The sequence below is a fragment of the Chenopodium quinoa genome, unplaced genomic scaffold (genome assembly GCF_001683475.1).
Source record: "Chenopodium quinoa cultivar QQ74 unplaced genomic scaffold, ASM168347v1, whole genome shotgun sequence".
Classification (NCBI taxonomy): Eukaryota; Viridiplantae; Streptophyta; class Magnoliopsida; order Caryophyllales; family Amaranthaceae; genus Chenopodium; species Chenopodium quinoa.
In genome coordinates, this window is record NW_018744239.1 from 7436373 (window position 1) to 7455826 (window position 19454).

General features: G+C 38.1%; 1 protein-coding gene across 1 annotated transcript; it reads right to left on the reverse strand.

The window, feature by feature from the left end:
* Nucleotides 1-5414: 5414 nt before the first annotated feature.
* Nucleotides 5415-8229, reverse strand: LOC110694429 (DELLA protein GAI-like). The gene has a single exon (XM_021871600.1). It carries the CDS (start codon nt 7760-7762, stop codon nt 5906-5908), a length of 1857 nt encoding a protein of 618 aa, XP_021727292.1. The 5' UTR covers nt 7763-8229; the 3' UTR covers nt 5415-5905.
* Between the last annotated feature and the right edge of the window lie 11225 nt (nt 8230-19454).

Below are 19454 nucleotides of genomic sequence, written 5' to 3' on the forward strand. Positions count from 1 at the left end.
TTTGATTCCACGGAATCTGGTGATCATTGCTATTGATGCCGAACGGTCTTTGTTTGTCAATTGGGAATTATATGCTTACATGCCTCTTTGCTTTCACTTACTCCTTTCTTAAATGAAAAAAAAATTTGGAAAATGAAAAATATTTTCTTTTGTTCAGGACAAACCATGAGAATTTTGTTTGTTTCATTTTCAATTAGAGCGTAATAAAAGATGACTTGTGTGTTTGAATGCCTTTCTTCTTGAGTATTATAATTTTGCACACTTTGGGATTGCTATTGGTTGACTTTAGGATATGCCTATACTAAGGTAGTTATGCAAGAACTTGTAAGGCCCACCGATCCTAATTTCACTTGTTTGTGGTAAGAAGGTGTTTCTCTCATTAGGGGATTTGAAGCCCTAAAGGTAGTTTTTGTAACCCGATGTGAGCTTTATTTTTCAAGCCTTCAACACTTCTTGTATGAGTGGCATAGGATCCTTAACAAGGCATGCTTAGATCGAGAACTTAATGTTTAGCTACCCGAGATCGTGACTAAACTAAATCTAGGGATGACAAAGGCATTTTTCCTTCAATCACTATTTTATTTTCTAGGATTAGCTTTTATTTTTATTGCTTTTTGTATTTTTGTTTCCATTTTCCCCTTGCTAGCCATGTTGATCCTATCCCTCCTTGCTTATGAGCATATTACATATCCCATGGCCCTTTTGTTTCGTTTTTCACCCATAGAATTGTGAAGCTTGAGTCATGAAAGTTTGTTGTGATTTCGGTTTGAAAAGTTGAAAGGTTATGGTTTGGAATGGAAAGTGAGGTTGTGTTTTGTGAATTTTTGTGTTTAATAAAAGCAAGTGCAAGTTCAAGAAAAAGTCGTCTATAGTATAAAAGGCAAGGACATTGAAATAAAAGTTGGCAAATTCAAAAACTCAAAAAAAAAAAAAAAAAAAAAAAAAGAAAGGAGAAAAAAATGAAGATGAAAAGAGGAAGAGAATGAAAGTTTCAAAAGTGGTTTGGCAAGTTGGTTAAATCTTGTGACAATCTTGTTTGAAAGTTGGAGATGTTTGATTTTGAAATAGAGGCTTGAACACCCTTTGCTTCACAATTAAGCTTAGCACCAATATCCAAATTCTTCCACACCATTACCCCCCTAGCCAAACATTACAACCCTCTTAATGTCCTTTTGACCTAGGTTAGTTGAGTCACTAGTCGGTGGAGGGAGAAAGATTTCAAGCATATATATGAAGAGAGCATGACTGAGTAAGATGTCAGGTTCCCCTTGTCTTCAGTGACTTATCTTTGTTCCAGCTCCTTCGCGAAGTCATGAAATGCTACCTCGAAGGGTGGATTTGAATCTAGATGAGAGCATGCAGTAAGAATGTATGGAATGCGGGGGGAACGGAGCATGTTAGAGTTCTCTATGCTTAGCATAGTGTACCCTTCAATCAACCTTTGGCATCCCCTTGCGTGCTCACTTTTATTACTTAGAAAGCTAGTCATTCATTTGTGCTTGTTGTTTTTAAAAGCTCGATTTGATTATGATTTATGTTGTGATTGTTGCTTCTCCTTGTTTCCTTTTCCTTGTCATTGGTTTGTCTTGAACGCATTTTTGCAAGAGTTGTGGGTTAAGCGCTTTGGAAACCCTCACAAGAGCATACTCGTCCTCATTGGCAACTTTGGAGTTTAAATGGCTTGTTGTTCTTGCTAAAAACAACTGCGGATTTTCTTTTTCTTTCCATGTTTGAACAACTTAATCATGCTCCTTTGTTTTCTAATTTTGTTTTGATCGAGGGCGAGCAAAAGCCTAGCGTGGGGGAGTTTGATGAATGACATTTATGTCACTCTTAGGCTAGGTTTTAGGCTTAATTCTTCTTAATTCCTTAGGTTTTCTCATCTCAATTTTACTCTTGTGGCTTTCTCGTGTGTTTGATGAAAGACATACTTGGTTATACTTGTTTTTATTGATTTGTGATGTATTCTTTCATCATTCCCTCGCTACCGTAATCTTTGTTGTCTCATTGTAGGTTTCATGGAAATCCAGAGCACTTGGAGGGTTCCTAAGCCAAGCTTAGAAGCGTAGATGAAGGCATAAAGGCTAAGAGAAGAGGAGAAGATTAGAGGGGAAGGCTTCAAGCATGGGGTTCGACCGAACTTTTTAGCGTAGATCAAGAGGTTCGACCAAACTGATGAAAAGTTCAGTCGAATCTTCAAGTCAGGAACATTTGAAGATTTTGATCTTTAGAGGTTCAGCCGAACATCTCAACAGTTCGGTCGAACCTGGCTCAGGGAGGTTCGGTAAAATTAACCTACCCAGAGTTCGGTCGAACCTATCCTCGGTTCGGTCGAACCTACCCTCTATTCGACCGAATTTTTGTCCGATTAATCCCTCATTTTATACGGGCTATATAAGCCTTAATTTAGAACGTTTTTAACACAACTTTTTTAGCTTAGCCTAATTTAGGGTTTTTAGCCTAATCTTAGAGAGAGAAACACTGATTTTGGATGATTTGTAATCAACCTTTTTGAAGATTAATGAAGCTCTATTAGTAATTTATTTCCCTTAACTCTTCTTTACTTGCTTATCTCTTTTATTTGCTTGTTAGTCATGTTGATGCTTGTTATTTTGTTAATTAATCTTGTCCTTAGCATGATTAGTGGTTAGTTCCCCAACTAAGGGGATGGTGGCGGTGTAGTTTGATCTTGAGCATGTTTTAGGGCTTGAAATTGATTTATTTGTGATTAAAATGTTTTGTCTTTCATGTCTAACCAATTGTTGTATTTGGGTGGGTTGAGCTAGAATATGACGACAGTGTAGTCTAGGAATGTCCATTGAATGATTTGTTTAATTTGTACCTCGAATCATGTCGCTTATGACGACAATGTAAGTTACATTTGAATTGAGAAATCAATTAGCCCCGACAGGTGGTTAGATTGTGCTTTAAATCATTGACATGAGTTGCTTAGTTCATATTTCAATTCAATTTCATGCCTTGTTTATATTTGAGTAAATGCTACACCTAAACCATTTCCCTTAGTGCTTTATTTATTGATTTCTAGTCTATTTGTATTTCTTGCTTTGGTGTCTTTAAATTTTAGATTACACACTCTTTATCCCGAACTAGCTTAATTGTAGATGATGCTCGGTGGTGTTTAATTGTTCCCTATGTTCTACCCTTATGCTTACCCTATATTCGTATTAGGTTTGCTAGGTTCTATAAATTCTATTTGATATGGGGGTAGATAGTGATGACCTATTTATTTCCTTATTAGCTTTCAGCGAAACAATTAACATGTGGTCCCCATCCTATGAAGGCAATTTGACCAAAAAATAGGTGTGGTCCACCTACAAACCTCTCTCTTCCTATCTCTCTCCTCTTTTCTCTCTCCACCATGTGTGAATATTTAAATCATTGTTATGTATTTGCAAATACATAACTATACTCCAATACTACTTCCTCATGAGCAGAGTAGGGGCTGTGAAGGAGTAAGAATCTTTTTGAACGCTCTACAAGGTATTTGGCTGTTTTTAATATACTAAGTATATATTAATTTACTAATTATTAAAACTATAATGTACCCATGCTAATTCATGGGATATATCATATATGTATGTTTAGAGAAAAAAATTAGTATAAGTGGAAGTTATAGATTTTTATTTTTATTTTATCTGAAAGGAAGTTATGGTTTTTTAAATTTAATTATTTGGAGTTGTGGGAGTTGTTTTCAAAAAAAAAAATGCATGAGAATTGAGAGTTGGGGTTTTGGAGGGTTGTGGTTAGGGGTAAGCATGGTTCGGGTACCCGTACCGTTAACACTAACGGCTCAGGTAACCGATAACCAATATCACACTAAAAGTGATATCCATAAACCAAACCGCTAAGTTCAGGTACCCGGATTTTCGGATCGGATATCGGGTATCCAATAAGATATCCAATAATGATAATTAAACTTAATAATGTAGTTATTATGATATCATTTAACAATGATTAACAACAATACCACATGATCTTGACCAAATTATTAATAATATTACTAATCATTGATATTATAAAGTGATTATGAAGTAAAGTAAGAGTTTAGACTTTGGAAAAATAATTTAAGTAGGAAAAAAAAACAAAAAATTACTTATCGGATTAGATCGGGTAACCGTTAATTTTAAAATAATACCCAATAATCATACCTGATAACAAATTATCGGATCGGGTACCCTAATTTTCGAAACGATTACGGATCGAATTTTCGAGTTTTCGGATAGTTTTGCTCAGCCCTGGTTATGGTGAAGTGTTGCAAAATGATTCTTAAATTATATATTTCGTATAAGATTTGTCACACGTATATATTATGAAAAAAAAATACATATTAAAAAATAGATTAAAAAAACGTAATTCAAAGGAAAACCAAACCTTTTTTCTTTTTGTAATTGCACGAGATCAATAGTTGCCTTTTTTTTTTATATATAATTAAGCATTTCAACATCGAGTTTAGGATGGACAATTTTGTAATAACTTTTATATTGCCAAATATTTTCTCAAGTCATTCAGTCAATTATACAGTAAATAGTTAATTTTCTCTAATTATGTCAAGGTTTATTAATCATTGACTTATTATTAATGCATATACCAATTTAATTATATTTTAAACATAAAATAATAATATAGAAATATTGTTGATAATTCTTTTTTTTTTTTTTTGAAAGAAGTTGATAATTCATATTTTGGACAACTTTTTATTTTTCCCTCCCCCTTCTCTTATATATAATAGAGACAATAGGGGTTTAACATTTTCCAAACTCTACAATATACTCCGTACTTGTGAAACTTAAACTCTATTGTCATATTATCTTCATTATAATCAATTAATCACCCAAAGTCTGTTATGTCATTTGCTTGTAAAAAACACAGAAACAAATATCTTATTTTCTAACATTATTTGTATTGATTATGTGTAAACAACATTTTTAGTGACTTTAAACGATGTATTTGTTAAGTATTTTTCAATACAAATCAATCGCTAAAAAAATAAAATTCTTTTTTCTTTTTGTTGCCTTTGCTTGGAATCTCTAAAATTTTCTATGCAAATAAATCTAGTTCATGATTGATAATTATGTAATACTACAATACAAATGATAATTATGTGAGATATTGTAAAAACAAAACTTTTCTTTCTGTTTATTAGTTAATAGTCTTAATACCCCATATTTAGAATATAATTTTAACATTTCTGTATGATTTGGTTAATTTTAGCAAAAGTTGTAGTGCATAGTTCTTTACACATACTTTTTTCTCTCATTATCATTATCAAACCTTTAACTTTGTATAAAAGTCATGTAAAATTGAATTTCTACTCCAATAAATAATTGTGTTGACAAAAGAACAAGTAAACTACGGAGTATAAAGAGTAAAAGCAAATAACTAAATAAACAAAATCATTTGAAAATGTTGCCTTCTTTTTATTAGGAGAACAGAAAAGGCCATATATAAATACAACTTTTTCACCTCTAATATTTCACCCTCGCATAAAAAACTTACAAGTACCCTCCTTCAACACAAAAAAGAAAAACCAAAAAAATATCAAAAGATAAGAAGGAAAAAAAAAAGAGAGGAATTTCTAAGGTGGAGAGAGAAAGGAAAAGAAAAAAAAAGACAGTACTACTACTGAATTGGGAATTGAGAAGTAGTGGTGGGTCCCAACCGCACTAACACACCCAGCTCAGCACATCAATCAGACTCAGAAAATAGGAAAAAAGAAAGAGAGAGATAATTTGTAATTTGGGCAGTGGTTAGGTTGTGGACCCCACTGAGTTACCTAACTCGTTTTTACGCCCTTTCACTCTCACCACCTCTTCCTTACCCTCTTATCATCATGTCATGTTTCCCTGATTTACACCCGAGTTGTCTCGACTTGACTCGACCCAACTCAGAGCCGAGTTGTCGAGTTTTGGTTATTCTTGGCGAGTTGCCAAGCTGAGGTTGTGATTAGTGGCCTACTATGCCACCCCAACATTAGACACCCATCATTCTCCTCAACACCATACCCATCACCGCCTGCAAAGTAGTCCAATAATACACTGGCTTGTTTAAAGGCGTTTGAGCCAATATGGACCGGAGCGAACCCGGCTGATCCGAACCGATTCCTCCATTGAGCCAGCGTCTCGTGGCGTTCGACTCGGTCAACTCCTTCACAAGCAACAACGTTGCATATTTGCCTCCCTAAGTATACTTCAGACATCATCTTGTCCTGGCTGTCTACGCAGCTCTCTAAGGAGTCGAACAGGGTTGAGTAGTAGTGGAGTGATTCGTTGAACCTGTCTAGGAATGCCGGTCCGTTGTGGTTCGCCTCTTGCTCGACTACTGTTACTATGACTGGGTTAACCTCCTTCATTAAACCCATCACCTTTTCGGCTGCGCCGGGCCGAGCTAGCAACCGATGCAGCTCAAACACCGAATTAACCGCGACAACTTCGGTCTCGGGTCTGAGATCAAGCAAGGCTGACTCCAAATCGGTCAAACTATTGGCCACAAACCCACGGTATTCGAATTGGATTTGGATTGAGTCAGCAAATTGAGCTAATTTCCAACCAACTTCTTGCAATCTGTCCGAGTTATCCGGTGCTGGCGGTCCAATCCCAGTTAATCGGAAAGCCGGAGGGCCTTCACGGCGAAGCGCTAATGCTTGCATCAAAGCTGGCCATTGCATCCCTTCTTTCATACTGAAATCAATAACATGAACCTTCTTTTTGCCACTGAAAGCCTCCAAAATCGCCTGATTCGCCGTGAAATGAGCGAATTTGAGATAGGGGCATGTCTCGTAGAAGTGCATCTGTAACATATCTGATAAATTGCCATCATATGGAACATCTGGGCATAATTTATACACCCTCCTTGCAAGAGCCTCAGCAAAATAAGTAGCAACCTTTCTCATAGATCCGACTTGAGACGCCGCTAAAAACCCGATTTGTTTTAACAGCGCTTCAGCTAATCCCATATTCTGTTGCTCAATTGCCTCAGCACAAGCCATCAAAGTATGCACCAATCTAACACCGTTCTCTTGCGAATCAACAAGAACAACCGGCCTCGACACCGCTGAATTGGCGGTTAACTTCGATGAGGACGGGTTCGAGACGGTAGCGGTAGCGGTAGCACTAGCAGCAGTATAATTAGAGGCCTTCAACCTCTTAGCCTCTCTTGAACTTGAGCTGCTTGTAGTATTACTAACCAAACTATTACAACTACTACTATTATTGTTATTATTATCATTGTTATTGACAAGTGAAGCTGATGAAGAAGACGGCGAAGGCGGAGTCAAGATAGCTTTACCTGGGATAGCCTTGAGATCATAATCCGAATACGGGTCGGAACTGAACCGGATCGAACTCTGAGGAGTCGGGTTAACAATCGGATCTACAACCGACCCAATCGGTGAAGGTAATAAAATCTGACTTGACGACGAATCATCGTCAAAAGTAGTACAAGGATTAAACTCAGAAAGCATAGATTCAAGCCAAGTAGACAGATCTGAAGGATTATAATGAACAGTTTCAGAAGCTAATTGAGAAAGACCATCTTCTCGAACATTTCCCATAGCTTGTTCAAGCTGTTCAAGTTTCTGAGCAACTTCCGCCATATCTGATGACCTGACCTTATACCCCAAAACGGCAAGCAACTCATCAACTCCGGCGTCGTTTTGATCTTCCCACATCTTTGACTTTCCAGAAACCGGCGGTTTACCGCCGGTAGAAGGTTCTGGATTCGTAAAGGGTAGTTCCCTCTTCATGATTTTTTATTTTTTATTTTATTTTTCAGGTTGATTTTGTGTGGTCTCACAAATTTGGGATTGAGATTGAGATTGAGAAATGAGATTTTTATGTAATTTTCTCTCTCTTGCTTTTACACCTAAAATTTATGGGAGTCTAATATTGAGGAATAATATCATATAATTTAATAAAATAAAAAAAATAAAAAAAGAAATGTATTTTTGGGAAAAGGGGGAAAGAGAATCTCGGGCGGCGAAGGGGTGAGGGGGTATAACAGGGGGAAGGATGGGACTACTACAACAACAACAACTGCAGGAGCAGCAGCAGCTGCAAAACGCTGGGTTTGTGGAGGAGAGAGGAGAGAGAAAGATGAGGATAGAGAATGTGAGAGAGAGATGAATTATGAGGGACGCTCGTGATGGGGGCGCGAGGACCAAGGAATGAGACAGCTGGCCTGGCCTCAGGAGGATAAACATTGAATTTTTTTTTTTTTTTTTTTTTATGTGTTGGTCTAAAAGAATAAAAGATCAATAATTCTTTCTTTTTTCTAACTCACTTCGGTAGAAAAAAATTTGAAGTAAAAAGGGTGAAACAACGAATGATGAGGGGACCTGTAATTATCAACTGTGTTTTTAATATTTTAGGATAATAACTATTACTCTACTTTGTGGGTTGTACTCCGTATTATTACATTGTTAAAACGAATTACTACTTGTATTTACACGGAGTTTTCCAATGATATATTTTGAATATACGGAAAATAATTATCTTTGATTTGGTAGTCGACCTTATTTATAGGATTAACGCTTTGATTGATGTATTATTATATTTTAGGTAAGTGGATGATAATGTATGATCTGTTTACTCTTTCTTATTTTTACTGAATTGAAATTAATTTTGCTGAATTTAAGTTATTTTTACTAAAATAAAATTATTTTATTGATTTTATATTATATTTCTTCTTACTGATTTTTACAGAACTAAATTTGCTTTTACTAAATACTAGCTAAAATTTCGTGCCACGCACGGATTTTACAAAAATTTGTAATGAATTGTTAATTCAATCATATAGAGTAATAATTTACCAAAAGAAAAATATATTTTAAATAAACAAAAAAAAAACTTAGATTTTGAAATTATATTTTAGTTGAATATTTATGGTAAATATATTATGGATAAATGGGAAGGAAATATTATTATAACATTCTAAGGGGCCGTTTGGTTGGGGGTATTCAACAAAGGGAATGGGAATCGACGGGAATCATTCCCTTAATTGTTGTTTGTTAGGCCACTTTTCCAATCCCCTTTACCCCCTTCATTCCCCCAAATCCCTCTAAGTTCATTCCCCACCCCCCTTGCCTTTTCCATTCCCTTTCCTTAGCCAACATTACACCACCGTGCCTACACCAGCCACCACCCTTCTACCCTACCCCCACCGCCGCACAACCACCACCCAGCCACCTCACCGCTTTTCCACCGGCCATCGCCGTCCCTTCTCCGCCACTCGCCGACCTCCGGTAAGCTCGCACCTCACTCGAAAATCTTCCCCAAACCCCTCGTCGGAACTCACTGCCCTTGTTTGCACCTCCCTCACCCCTTGCCGAAGGTTGTCGCACCTCCTCCATTCCTCGAAAACCTTCCCTGACCACTCGTCGGGCATCGCTTCCCCTGTTTCGATTGAGCAAAGTTCGAATAGAAGAAAAACGAGAATTTGTTGGATTTCTTAATTGGGGTTTTCTGGGATTTGGAGGGTATTGATGATGAATAATTAGGGTTTATGAGCTTGGAATTGACGTCAATGGTTAGTTCAGAGGAGAAGGAAAGGTGAAAGGGATTAGGGGAAGGTTTTCCGTGGAGGGGGAGATATTTTCGGGGCAAGGGAGGTGCAACGGGCTCCGGGGGATTCTGACAAGGTGATGGCTGGGTGGTGGAGTGGCTGGAGAAGTGAGAAAGTGAAGGGAAAAGGCGTGTGTGGTGGTGTTGGTGGTGGTGGTGTGGTGGGGGTGATTCCCTTTATATTTTTAAAACAAACAACACACTACATAGAATGATTTTTCATTCCATTCTCTTTCATTCCCTTTGTTCATTCCATTCCGATTCCCCTGCGCGAACCAAACGGCCCCTAAATATTCTTTAACGACTTGATCAAGTAAAAAAAAGGGATTTGGAGGGAAAAAAACAGCACCAGAAAGTGACACATGTCATTCTTGGTGTCTGTTTTAGTATTATGTTATTGATTACTTCCTCCGTTCCCTTATTATTGTAACAATTACCATTTAGAAAATTTCACAAATATTGCAACATTTCCCTGTTATTACATCTTTATTGTTCTCTATCTCTCTCTTCTTAAAGTTCGTGTCCAACCATCATGTTGCAATATTAAAGGAACGAAGGAAAGATTTTTTTTAAGGCGAAGTGAAGAGGGTCTAATATTGATAAAATTGCAATGTAGACCACAAAAGAGAGAGTTGGAACCATAAAAAATATTGATGATATATTAAGTGAGATTATCAATCACAATGCAACACGTGTTACAATCATCTTATACAATAGGTTACCAACATATCATGTTATGTGCCCTTTTTTGAGCAGATACACACCAAAGGTCATGTTATCCTAGGATAACCAAAAGGTCGTTTTAATTTTGAATGACTTTCTAAAGGTCGTATTATTCGTGATAATTTTTCCTTTAAATAATTAAAACTTAATTGAAGTTACCGTAACTTATGCGCACTTATTAAAACATGGTTTAGTGGTAAATCATAATTGTGTATTCACTAAATTAACCCCCTTATCTATCAAAATAATATTTCTGAAATTTATCATTTTACCTTATTATTTGCATCAATCAAATTTATCTAAACTTATGTGAACTTATTTTTCCCAAAATAAGTTAGAAATAAGGTGAACATAATAAAGTCTTGTTTTGTGATAATGTTGGACAAAGTTTAATACTCCCTCCGCCCGCTATTATCTGCAACATTTACCTAAAATGGATGTTTTCTATTATCTGCAACAAAATTATTTTATTTCCTCTTTTGGTAAATTTTTACCAGGAAATTGACAGTTTTACTCTTAGTTAAAATTTTTAACTTTGATTATAATTGATTAATGACACACATTTAACACCTAACTATCTACCCCCCCCCCCCCCTTAATGATTCCCACCAAATTATAACCCCCTCATCACCATCCTTTAATCTGCCAACCACCTCATTCAATGAACTTCATTGAATTTCCCTTGAAGATGCTGCCCAGAAGCATTAAATTCTTCTGGAATTCTCCAGATTTTTTTATAAACCCTTTTCGCATCCCCCTTTTCTCTCTCCTGTCTCACCTCTTCTCTCTCGTCTTCTTTCTTTGGTGTTCTTCGTATTCTCTGTGCGAAACCCTAAACACACAATTCTTCAGATCTCTTCAGAATTATGAGTAACTTCCAAGATCTAAATGAGTCCCCTAAACGAAAGACCCCAGAATGTGAAACTAAGCCATCTTTCACTCGCTACAAGTTGCAGCGACGTACTGGGATCTTGAAACCAGTTCGTCGGTGCTCTCCCTCCTTTTCCAGATTCAGTCAAGGTAAAAGAGGGGTGAAACTGGTTGAGAACACCAGCAGTGGTGAAGAAAAGGAGGAGGGTGCGCGACGCTATTCGTAGAGAAGAAGGATGTTGTGGTCATTCCTGACTCTCCGGAGGGTTCCAGTACAGATCTACCACTTAAGGGGGTCCGGAAGGAACCAGTGGTGGTTGTTGACGTTCTTGACTCCCCGTAGGAGGTGACTATGGTCTTCGCTGACCCTCCAACTACTACGGCCACCTCTGGCTCCGGTAGTGGGAGGAAAAGGTCCAAATCTGTGTTCACCGACGACTTCAGTCAATGGGACCCTAATTACATGACCTATCTAAGCGATAAGTACCCTCATGACTTCCCCCCCCCCCACAAACTGATGTTGCAGCGTAACTTTTACTAAACCCTAACTTTGTTTTCAGTTTTTTTTACTTCGCTTTGCCTTGTGTAAATTGTTGTTGGTGGTGCATATCATTGTGAAACGCATGTGATGTGTGTGGATGTGAGTCCCTACAAGTGTTTGTTGCTAGATTATGATGATTGCATGTGTTGTTTTCGAATCTTGGATTATGCTTAGTTTTGTGAAAGACGGTTTCTTGTGTACACTTCTGGTTTTTTATTTTGTTGGATGGTTGTTTGTGTACGTTGCTGGATATTGATTTAGTATGCTTGGTTATTTACTTGTGCATTGATTCTGTTGGATAGTCTGTGTTGGATGGATTCTGGTGGATGTTCTTTGTTGTATTTGGTGGGTGTTTGTGGTGTTGGAATGGCCAAGGGAATGCATGATTGATGGATGATGGTTATATTGGATGGTTGTTTGTGTACAGTCCCATTTGAATATTGCCTTGTTGTGCTTGCAAGTCATGCCTGTGTGTTTGTGTATGAGTCCCCCATAAAGTATGTTGTGTGTGAATAAATTCCAAATGATGAAGGGACTCACTTTGAGTTGGATGTGTAGGTTTGTTTTGCTCCAACAAGTGCCTTTTAACTCTTGTTGTTGAGGTAACAACCTACACTATGCCACTGAAAAAAAAAAAAGCAAAATCCCTGATGGAATTCATAGTTCGTTCAATATTCATACTGAAATTCATTGAATAAACTTCAAAAACTTACATTTTCACATTCCCTACACATAATCATTCATTACATGACTGCCTGAAAAAAGGAAATTATATCTACCAAAACACACATAACCAAATCATTATAAGCATCAACAAAAACCCAGTTGCTTACTTTACACAAAAACCAGTTGTGAGTCCATATTTGGTTATGTGTGGAAGTCATGTTGTCATTGAATGATGGTGTTGTACCTAGACTGCATCAACCTCTGTCTCCATGTAGTTTGCATTATGTTGATTAGTTGGAATAAAAAGTATGTTGAGGTGTTCAACTGCTTGTTGAATGAGTCCCTTTCAACTTCCAAAAACTCTGGCAGAAGACCTAGGCTGTCCAACCTTTTCTTGCCCATGTGAGGTGGATTGAAGTTGTTCCCCCCTTTTTTCTCTAGAATCTTTTTCATTACACTTTGCAAAGTGATCCATGAGTACTTGTTGAGTACTGGATCAAACCATTCATAAGCCTCATAGACTTTCTCTATTAACTCATCAATTTTAGTGGGAAATGACTGGTATTGCAAGGATTGAATGACCTTGAACAAACCAAGATCCAGTACATTAAGATCTGGAGATTGTGCTGGCTAGAATATCATTTGGATGTTGAATCCATGTGCTGCACATGCTGCAATGAACTCTTCATCCCTTGGAATTTGATGTGGCTTAGCATTGTCCCATTGAATGTATATGTCCTTAGACAGACTAGGATGCCATTGCCTGTGTAGTGCTGGAATGATGTTTGTCAACAGCATTTTCCTGATTTCTTCTTTGGTCACACTTTGCACAGCCTTTGTCTCCATCACCCCTGCATCTCTGTTCTTGCTTTTCTTCTTTTCCATTTGCTGGTAGGTGAATGGAAAAATTTCATACTTACCATCATGTAGCATATTGCCACTTAAGTCATAAAGGGCTTACCAATCATCCCCATGAACATAGCCTTAATCTTGTATCTCTTGGACTGCTGACATCTATATGGGTTTTCTTCCTTTGGTAAGAGGTAGAACCTCCTTGTTTCTGGGTTCATATAAAACCATTTTTCATCTATGTGTATAACCTGTTGCATATCAATGAAAGTTGGATCTCCAACTGCTGGGATTGGGTGAATATGGGCTAATGCCCACTTGAGTCTTGCCACTTTGTGATTTGATGTGAGTGTTGGATGGTTGGCGCTTGTATGTGTTCTTAATCTGCCCTTTTTCTTCAAGCTATGGAGGTATCCATGTGATACTTTCAGAGCAGTTGCATAACTTCTCTCTGTTGTCCTTTTGTATAGAGACACTGATTGCAAGTACTCATCAGTTATAATTCTGGGTGTGGGTCCTGTTTTCCCCAATTTTTTGCTTCTAACATCAATGACATTCCCTTGTGCTATACTTTGTTTTACAAACTGTCAGACCCTCATTGATGTGCTTCTGTGTATCCCATATTTTCTTGCTATTTGTGACAAACCCCCTCTGGGTAGTTCCCCACCATGCATGTACAGTAGGAAGTCATCAACAATTTGGCGTTTCTGTTGCACTGTTAATTGCTTTCTACTTGTTGGTTGTGCCTCTGCTTCATGTTCCTCTACACTGTTGTCCCCCTCATTGTCTTCATCCATGCTGTCATCATCTGTGTTGTACTCTAATGGTCCCTCATTTATTAGTTGGTCTATGTAAAAAAAAACCTGATCATAGTACTCCTCAATGTGTGTCCCTTTCTCTTTGCTTGCACAGTTTTGAAGGATGGTGATGAAGTTTTTGGCTGCTGATTTTTTGGGAATTGGTGTTAAAGCGGAACCCCGATGCTGCCCTTAGTGTTGGACTAATTGTAGTGTAGACAGTTAATATTTTGACTTAACAAACTTGTAATTTATGGGGTATTTTGTGAACAATGTTGGAAGGTTTGAATAGCCATGGTGAGTGTGGTTTTCTGTCGGAACAAATTTGAACAATCTTGTATGCCTTTTAGGCACTTTATGTTTGAATAGATTGTGTTTTTTTTCTTTTTTTTTGGGTCAAATTTTTTGTTTTGGTCAACTTCAGTTTTTTGGTGGGAAATCAAAAATTGGCATGAATTTTTCATTTCACCAAAATTTTGAAGTGGAGAACCATTTCACAAAATTGGGTGGGAAACAAAAATTTGGCCAAAAAAAAAAGAGGGAACCAGATTTCCCTCCTTAAACCAGCGAAATTCAGAATAATGGGGGGGATTAGTGGTCCCCTCCACCACCTTTTACCTACTATCTAAAACCCACCCAAAAACAAAAATAAGTGGGATCCCTTCTTTCCCTCCATTTTTCACCTTAATTAAACCCACCCAAACTTAATTAAAACCTCCTAAAAGTTTTGCCTAGGAGTCCGCAATTTCCCCCTTTATTGCAGATAACTCCGGACGGAGGGAGTACAAATGTATAACAAACGTGAAAGTATATAAAATTGTATCTATCTATACCCCTTATATATATACTCCCTCCGTTAAATATTGGCTGCAACCAAACTGAAGTTTACGGTTGCCAATGCAAAAGTTAAAGGGCATTGATTAGAGCAATTGTTTACTAGTAATTATACACAAACAAGAGAGAGAAAGTAGGACCCCCACTTGTAAATTCTAAGGGGAAATCTGCAAGTGGAGGGAGAGTAGTTTCCCTCCCGTATTTTCACTGAAAATTTCACCAAATTTTGAAATTCATTAAATTGGAAATTTCAGCCAAATTTCAAGCTTAGAATATTCCTCTTATAAGAGGCATTACGAGCTTCCAGACACCATTTATGAAGGGTATAAAACCAGCCTCCATAAGTGGCAGAGCATTAAATTTTTACATCCAATTGTTTGTCACAAAAACTAACATTGTTTAAACACAAATATGAGCACTTCCTACTCTGATATCTTCACAAAAAAAATCCCCTAAACTACAATTAGTGCTGCACATCTTCTACCATAATTAGCATTCAACCTCCACTGACTTCATATCCACATAGGGCAGCTTCTTCTTCCAAAAAAAATCAACAATCAGCCCTTTTCATCTTCTTAGATCTGAACACACACATACACAAAAGAAAACATGGGAGATTTTTGTTTCGGGGTTTTCTAATGTCCTGCGGGAGAGTTACAATTTCGAGATTGGAACCGGACGCCTGCACATGCAAAACAAACGGATACTCCGAGTGATCGGAGATCTGCCTCCAACGGTCAAGTTAGTACTTGTTTAGGGAGTAATTAATGCGGAATAACGTGATTGAGTCTCTCTAGGTGAGAGTGTTTTTTGTGTTTCCTCTTCCTTTAATGAGGGTTAATGAAGGTATTTATAACCTTGGGATGCGTGCCACTCTCTAGGTTTAGGTTAAACCTAGGGCTGACTCGGCCTCCCACAAGGATTGGGCCTTGTTGGCCGGTTTTCCCATTTGGCGGTTCTGTTTTTGGTGTGTTAACAGGTATAGTTGACCAAGTTATGTCGAGTCCCGAACCATTGGTGCGTAATTAGTCTATTATCGATCCTAGTCCACCAAGCTAAGGCTTTGCTGCGGTTCTCAAGGCCTTGAAAGGCAAGTTAAGTAGCAGGCAAGGCAGAACAGTTCACAAATATGACACCTGTTCACTATTTTGCTCATAACTTTCGGTATACAAATGATAATGGAGTGATTCCAATTGCATTGGAAAGTAGACTTGAAGAGCTTTCCAACGATATATTGCACGCCTCAAACGGAGCTCTAGATAAGAAGTTGTGACTATTTTAAGAAGACCAAAGTGCCTGCAACCTTCCTGCCTATGCTTGCACGGCCGTGCCAGGCATTAGCACGGCCGTGCCAAATTCAGCACGGCCGTGCCATTTTCCAGATTCAGCACGGCCGTGCCAGGCATTAGCACGGCCGTGCCAAAATTGAATATATTGCGGATCAGCTACTGCCATGCTTGCACGGCCGTGCCACTTCTAGCACGGCCGTGCTGATTTACGAAGGGCAGCCTGCGCAATTGCTTTCTAAATTAAAACATATATATATATATAACCCTATTGTGAGGGTTAAGAGGGAGATTTAGAGAGAGATTTAGAGATAGTTTTTGAGAGCTTTTGTAGAGAGTTATTGGAGAACGTTCTTAGTATTAGAGATTCTTTAGTTTTCTTAGAGATTATTCTAGCGATTTTAGTTTTCTTGGATTGATTTGAAGCAAGATTTGTGAAGATTCTTTGTATTATCCATTGACGACGGATATCAAAGTTCTAAACTTTTCCATTGATTCGCATCAATACAATTGGTATTATTCATTCTTGTTTATTAATCTAGCTTTATTATTCCTTAATCAGAATTCATGTTTATATCTATTATGCTTTTGGAATTCATTATTGCTTTGATTATGAATATGTGTGAGTAGTCTCCTAGCTAGGGTTTCGGGATGAAACCCGGCCTAGGTAATCTATGTAATTGAGGATTGGTTTTGATAAACGGATTGTGATTAAACTGATTATATGCGATTGCATGTTAATTCACTATAATAGGAGTAGCTAACCTAGAATCTTGAATTTGATTGCATGTTATTCTTGGTTTGAACAAGAGATTGTGAATTGAGTATTTCATTATTGAATGTGGTTTGATTATGTATCGAGTAATGTTAAGTGCATGAGAAATCCAAGCTTGGTATTTCCCGTTGTCTTCCTATCACACGATATTGATCAGACATATAGTCTTTGCTTATCCCGTTTGTCTCTATGATTCCTTGTTGCGTAGTTACCGATGGTTTGGTGAATTCCCGTTCTCCCTAGTGTCTTAGTTTATCTGGTTTATCCCATCTTATTAGTAGTATTTTAGAACACCATTTTCCATTGATTTCGAACTAGCTTAGGTTTAAGATTGATTGCAATTACTCTCGTTCCTCGTGGACCGAACCTTTATTTGCCATTGTACTTGGTTATAGGGTGTTCGTATAAGTATTGTTTGATTGAGAGTTAGATTGTAGCGACCGATTTAACCCTCGTCAAAATGGCGCCGTTGCCGGGGAGCGGTGTTTGTTAATTGCTTTTTGATTTCTTGAGTCTAGTTCATCATAAAAAAAAAGCACAAAAAGATTTTTCCCTTTTGGCTACATTTGTAGCCCTGCTATTTAATTGGTTTGGTTAGTGTGTATGCGCAGGTCTAAACAGAGAGAATTAATACCCTTCGATCCAGAAATCGAAAGAACTTTGAAGAGCAATCGTAAATCTCGATTGACGTCATCAAACTCTCAAGGAAAGGAACACAACACACAACAGGTTCCAATGACAGACATACCGCGCCAACCTAATCGGCCAGCACCACGACCCCTTAAGGAGTTGGGAACTCCTGGGGCGTATAGAGCTTCAAGTGGGATTGCTCCACCCACTACTGAGGCCAATGATTTCGAGATCCGGCCGGCTATGATCACCCTCATCGAGAGAAGGCAGTTTAGTGGTGCCAAGCATGAGAGCCCTTTGGCTCATTTGAACGAATTTGAGAAGTACTGCAATACCATCAAAGTCAATGGGGTGACTCAGGAGTTCGTGAGATTAAAGCTTTTCCCATTTTCACTCATCGGGAGATCCCTCAAATGGTTAGAGAAGGAGGTAAAACCAAATACTCTACACACTTGGGATGATGTCACGACAGCATTTTTGGGAAGATTCTATTCTCAAAAGAAGACGGCCGATGCTAGAGCCTTGATTCAAGGGTTTCGGCAAAGGAGTGGGGAGTCGATCTATGAAGCATGGGAAAGGTACAAGGAGTACCAGAGAGAGTGTCCGCATCACGGAATTCCAACATACCAGGTGCTACAGATATTCTATGGAGGATTAAGTCCTCAAGGGAAAACCAGTTTGGATGCGGGAGCAGGTGGCCCAATAATGAACAAAACTGAAGAGCAAGTCATAGATATTATCGAAGATGTGGTATGACACCACATGGATTGGCAAGACGGCGAGCGAGATGCTGTGAACAAGAGTGGAGGAGCGGTCTATTCAGTGGACCACCTCAATGCCATTAGCAACCTAACATCACAAATTACGAACCTCGGGAAAGAGATGTCAGCGATTAAAGCCAAGCTCGATTCCGTACCATTGCAAGATCTTCCCTCCCAATCTAAGGGGAGAGGTATGAATCCTAATCCTTCCATTTCCAATATGCCTGTAGGATGTATTTTCTGTGAAAACTGTGGGTCTTATGATCATGATACCTCTGCCTGTAATTTTGATCCCTCATATGATCCTAATAATAATGATGGTAATAGATATAATGATGAACAGGTCAATGCTATGTCTTATGATAACGGACCTAGGAATAATAATAATAGATATCTGCCACCTAATCAAAGAGGGAACAATTATAATCAGGGAGGTAATGATTTTGATTATCAAAACCAGTGGGGAAATAGGGGCCAAAGGGACCAAAATTCCCAAGGACCCTATAATCAACATGGTGGTTTTGGAAATCAAAACCAATACCAACAGGGTAATCAAATGAATCATAATTCCCAAGGGCAATTCAATCAAGGGGGAAACGGCATTAATAACAGGGGAAACTGGAATAATAATAAGGGGTACTCTAATCAAAATCCCCAACAATCTAATGTGCGTGGTTCCCGAGCTACAAATGATAATTATTATGCTCAAGGACCACCACAGAGATCTAGCTTGGAGGAAATGATGGAGTCCCAGGCCAAAATGTTCAACACTTTTATGTCCACCACTGATAAAAAGTTTAGTGAAGTGATGACACATAATAAGATGCTTGAAACCCAGATTTCTCAGTTGGCTAGTGCTATAAAAGATGGGGTTGGAGTGTCAAAACTCCCACCTCAAGGTATTGACCCTAAAAACTCTGTAAATGCTATCACCACTAGGAGTGGAAAGACATTGAGGGGGAGCGATGAAGTAGTACCCCCTAGGAGTCAATCTGTGACTACACCTACCACTGATACTGTTATAGAGAGTGAGGAGGAGAGGACCGGAGAGAATGATAAAACTGTAGAGGTCCTAAATGAAAAGGAAGTAACACAAGTCAAAGAACCCAATCTACTGCAAAAACTTCCTTACCCCCATAAGTTT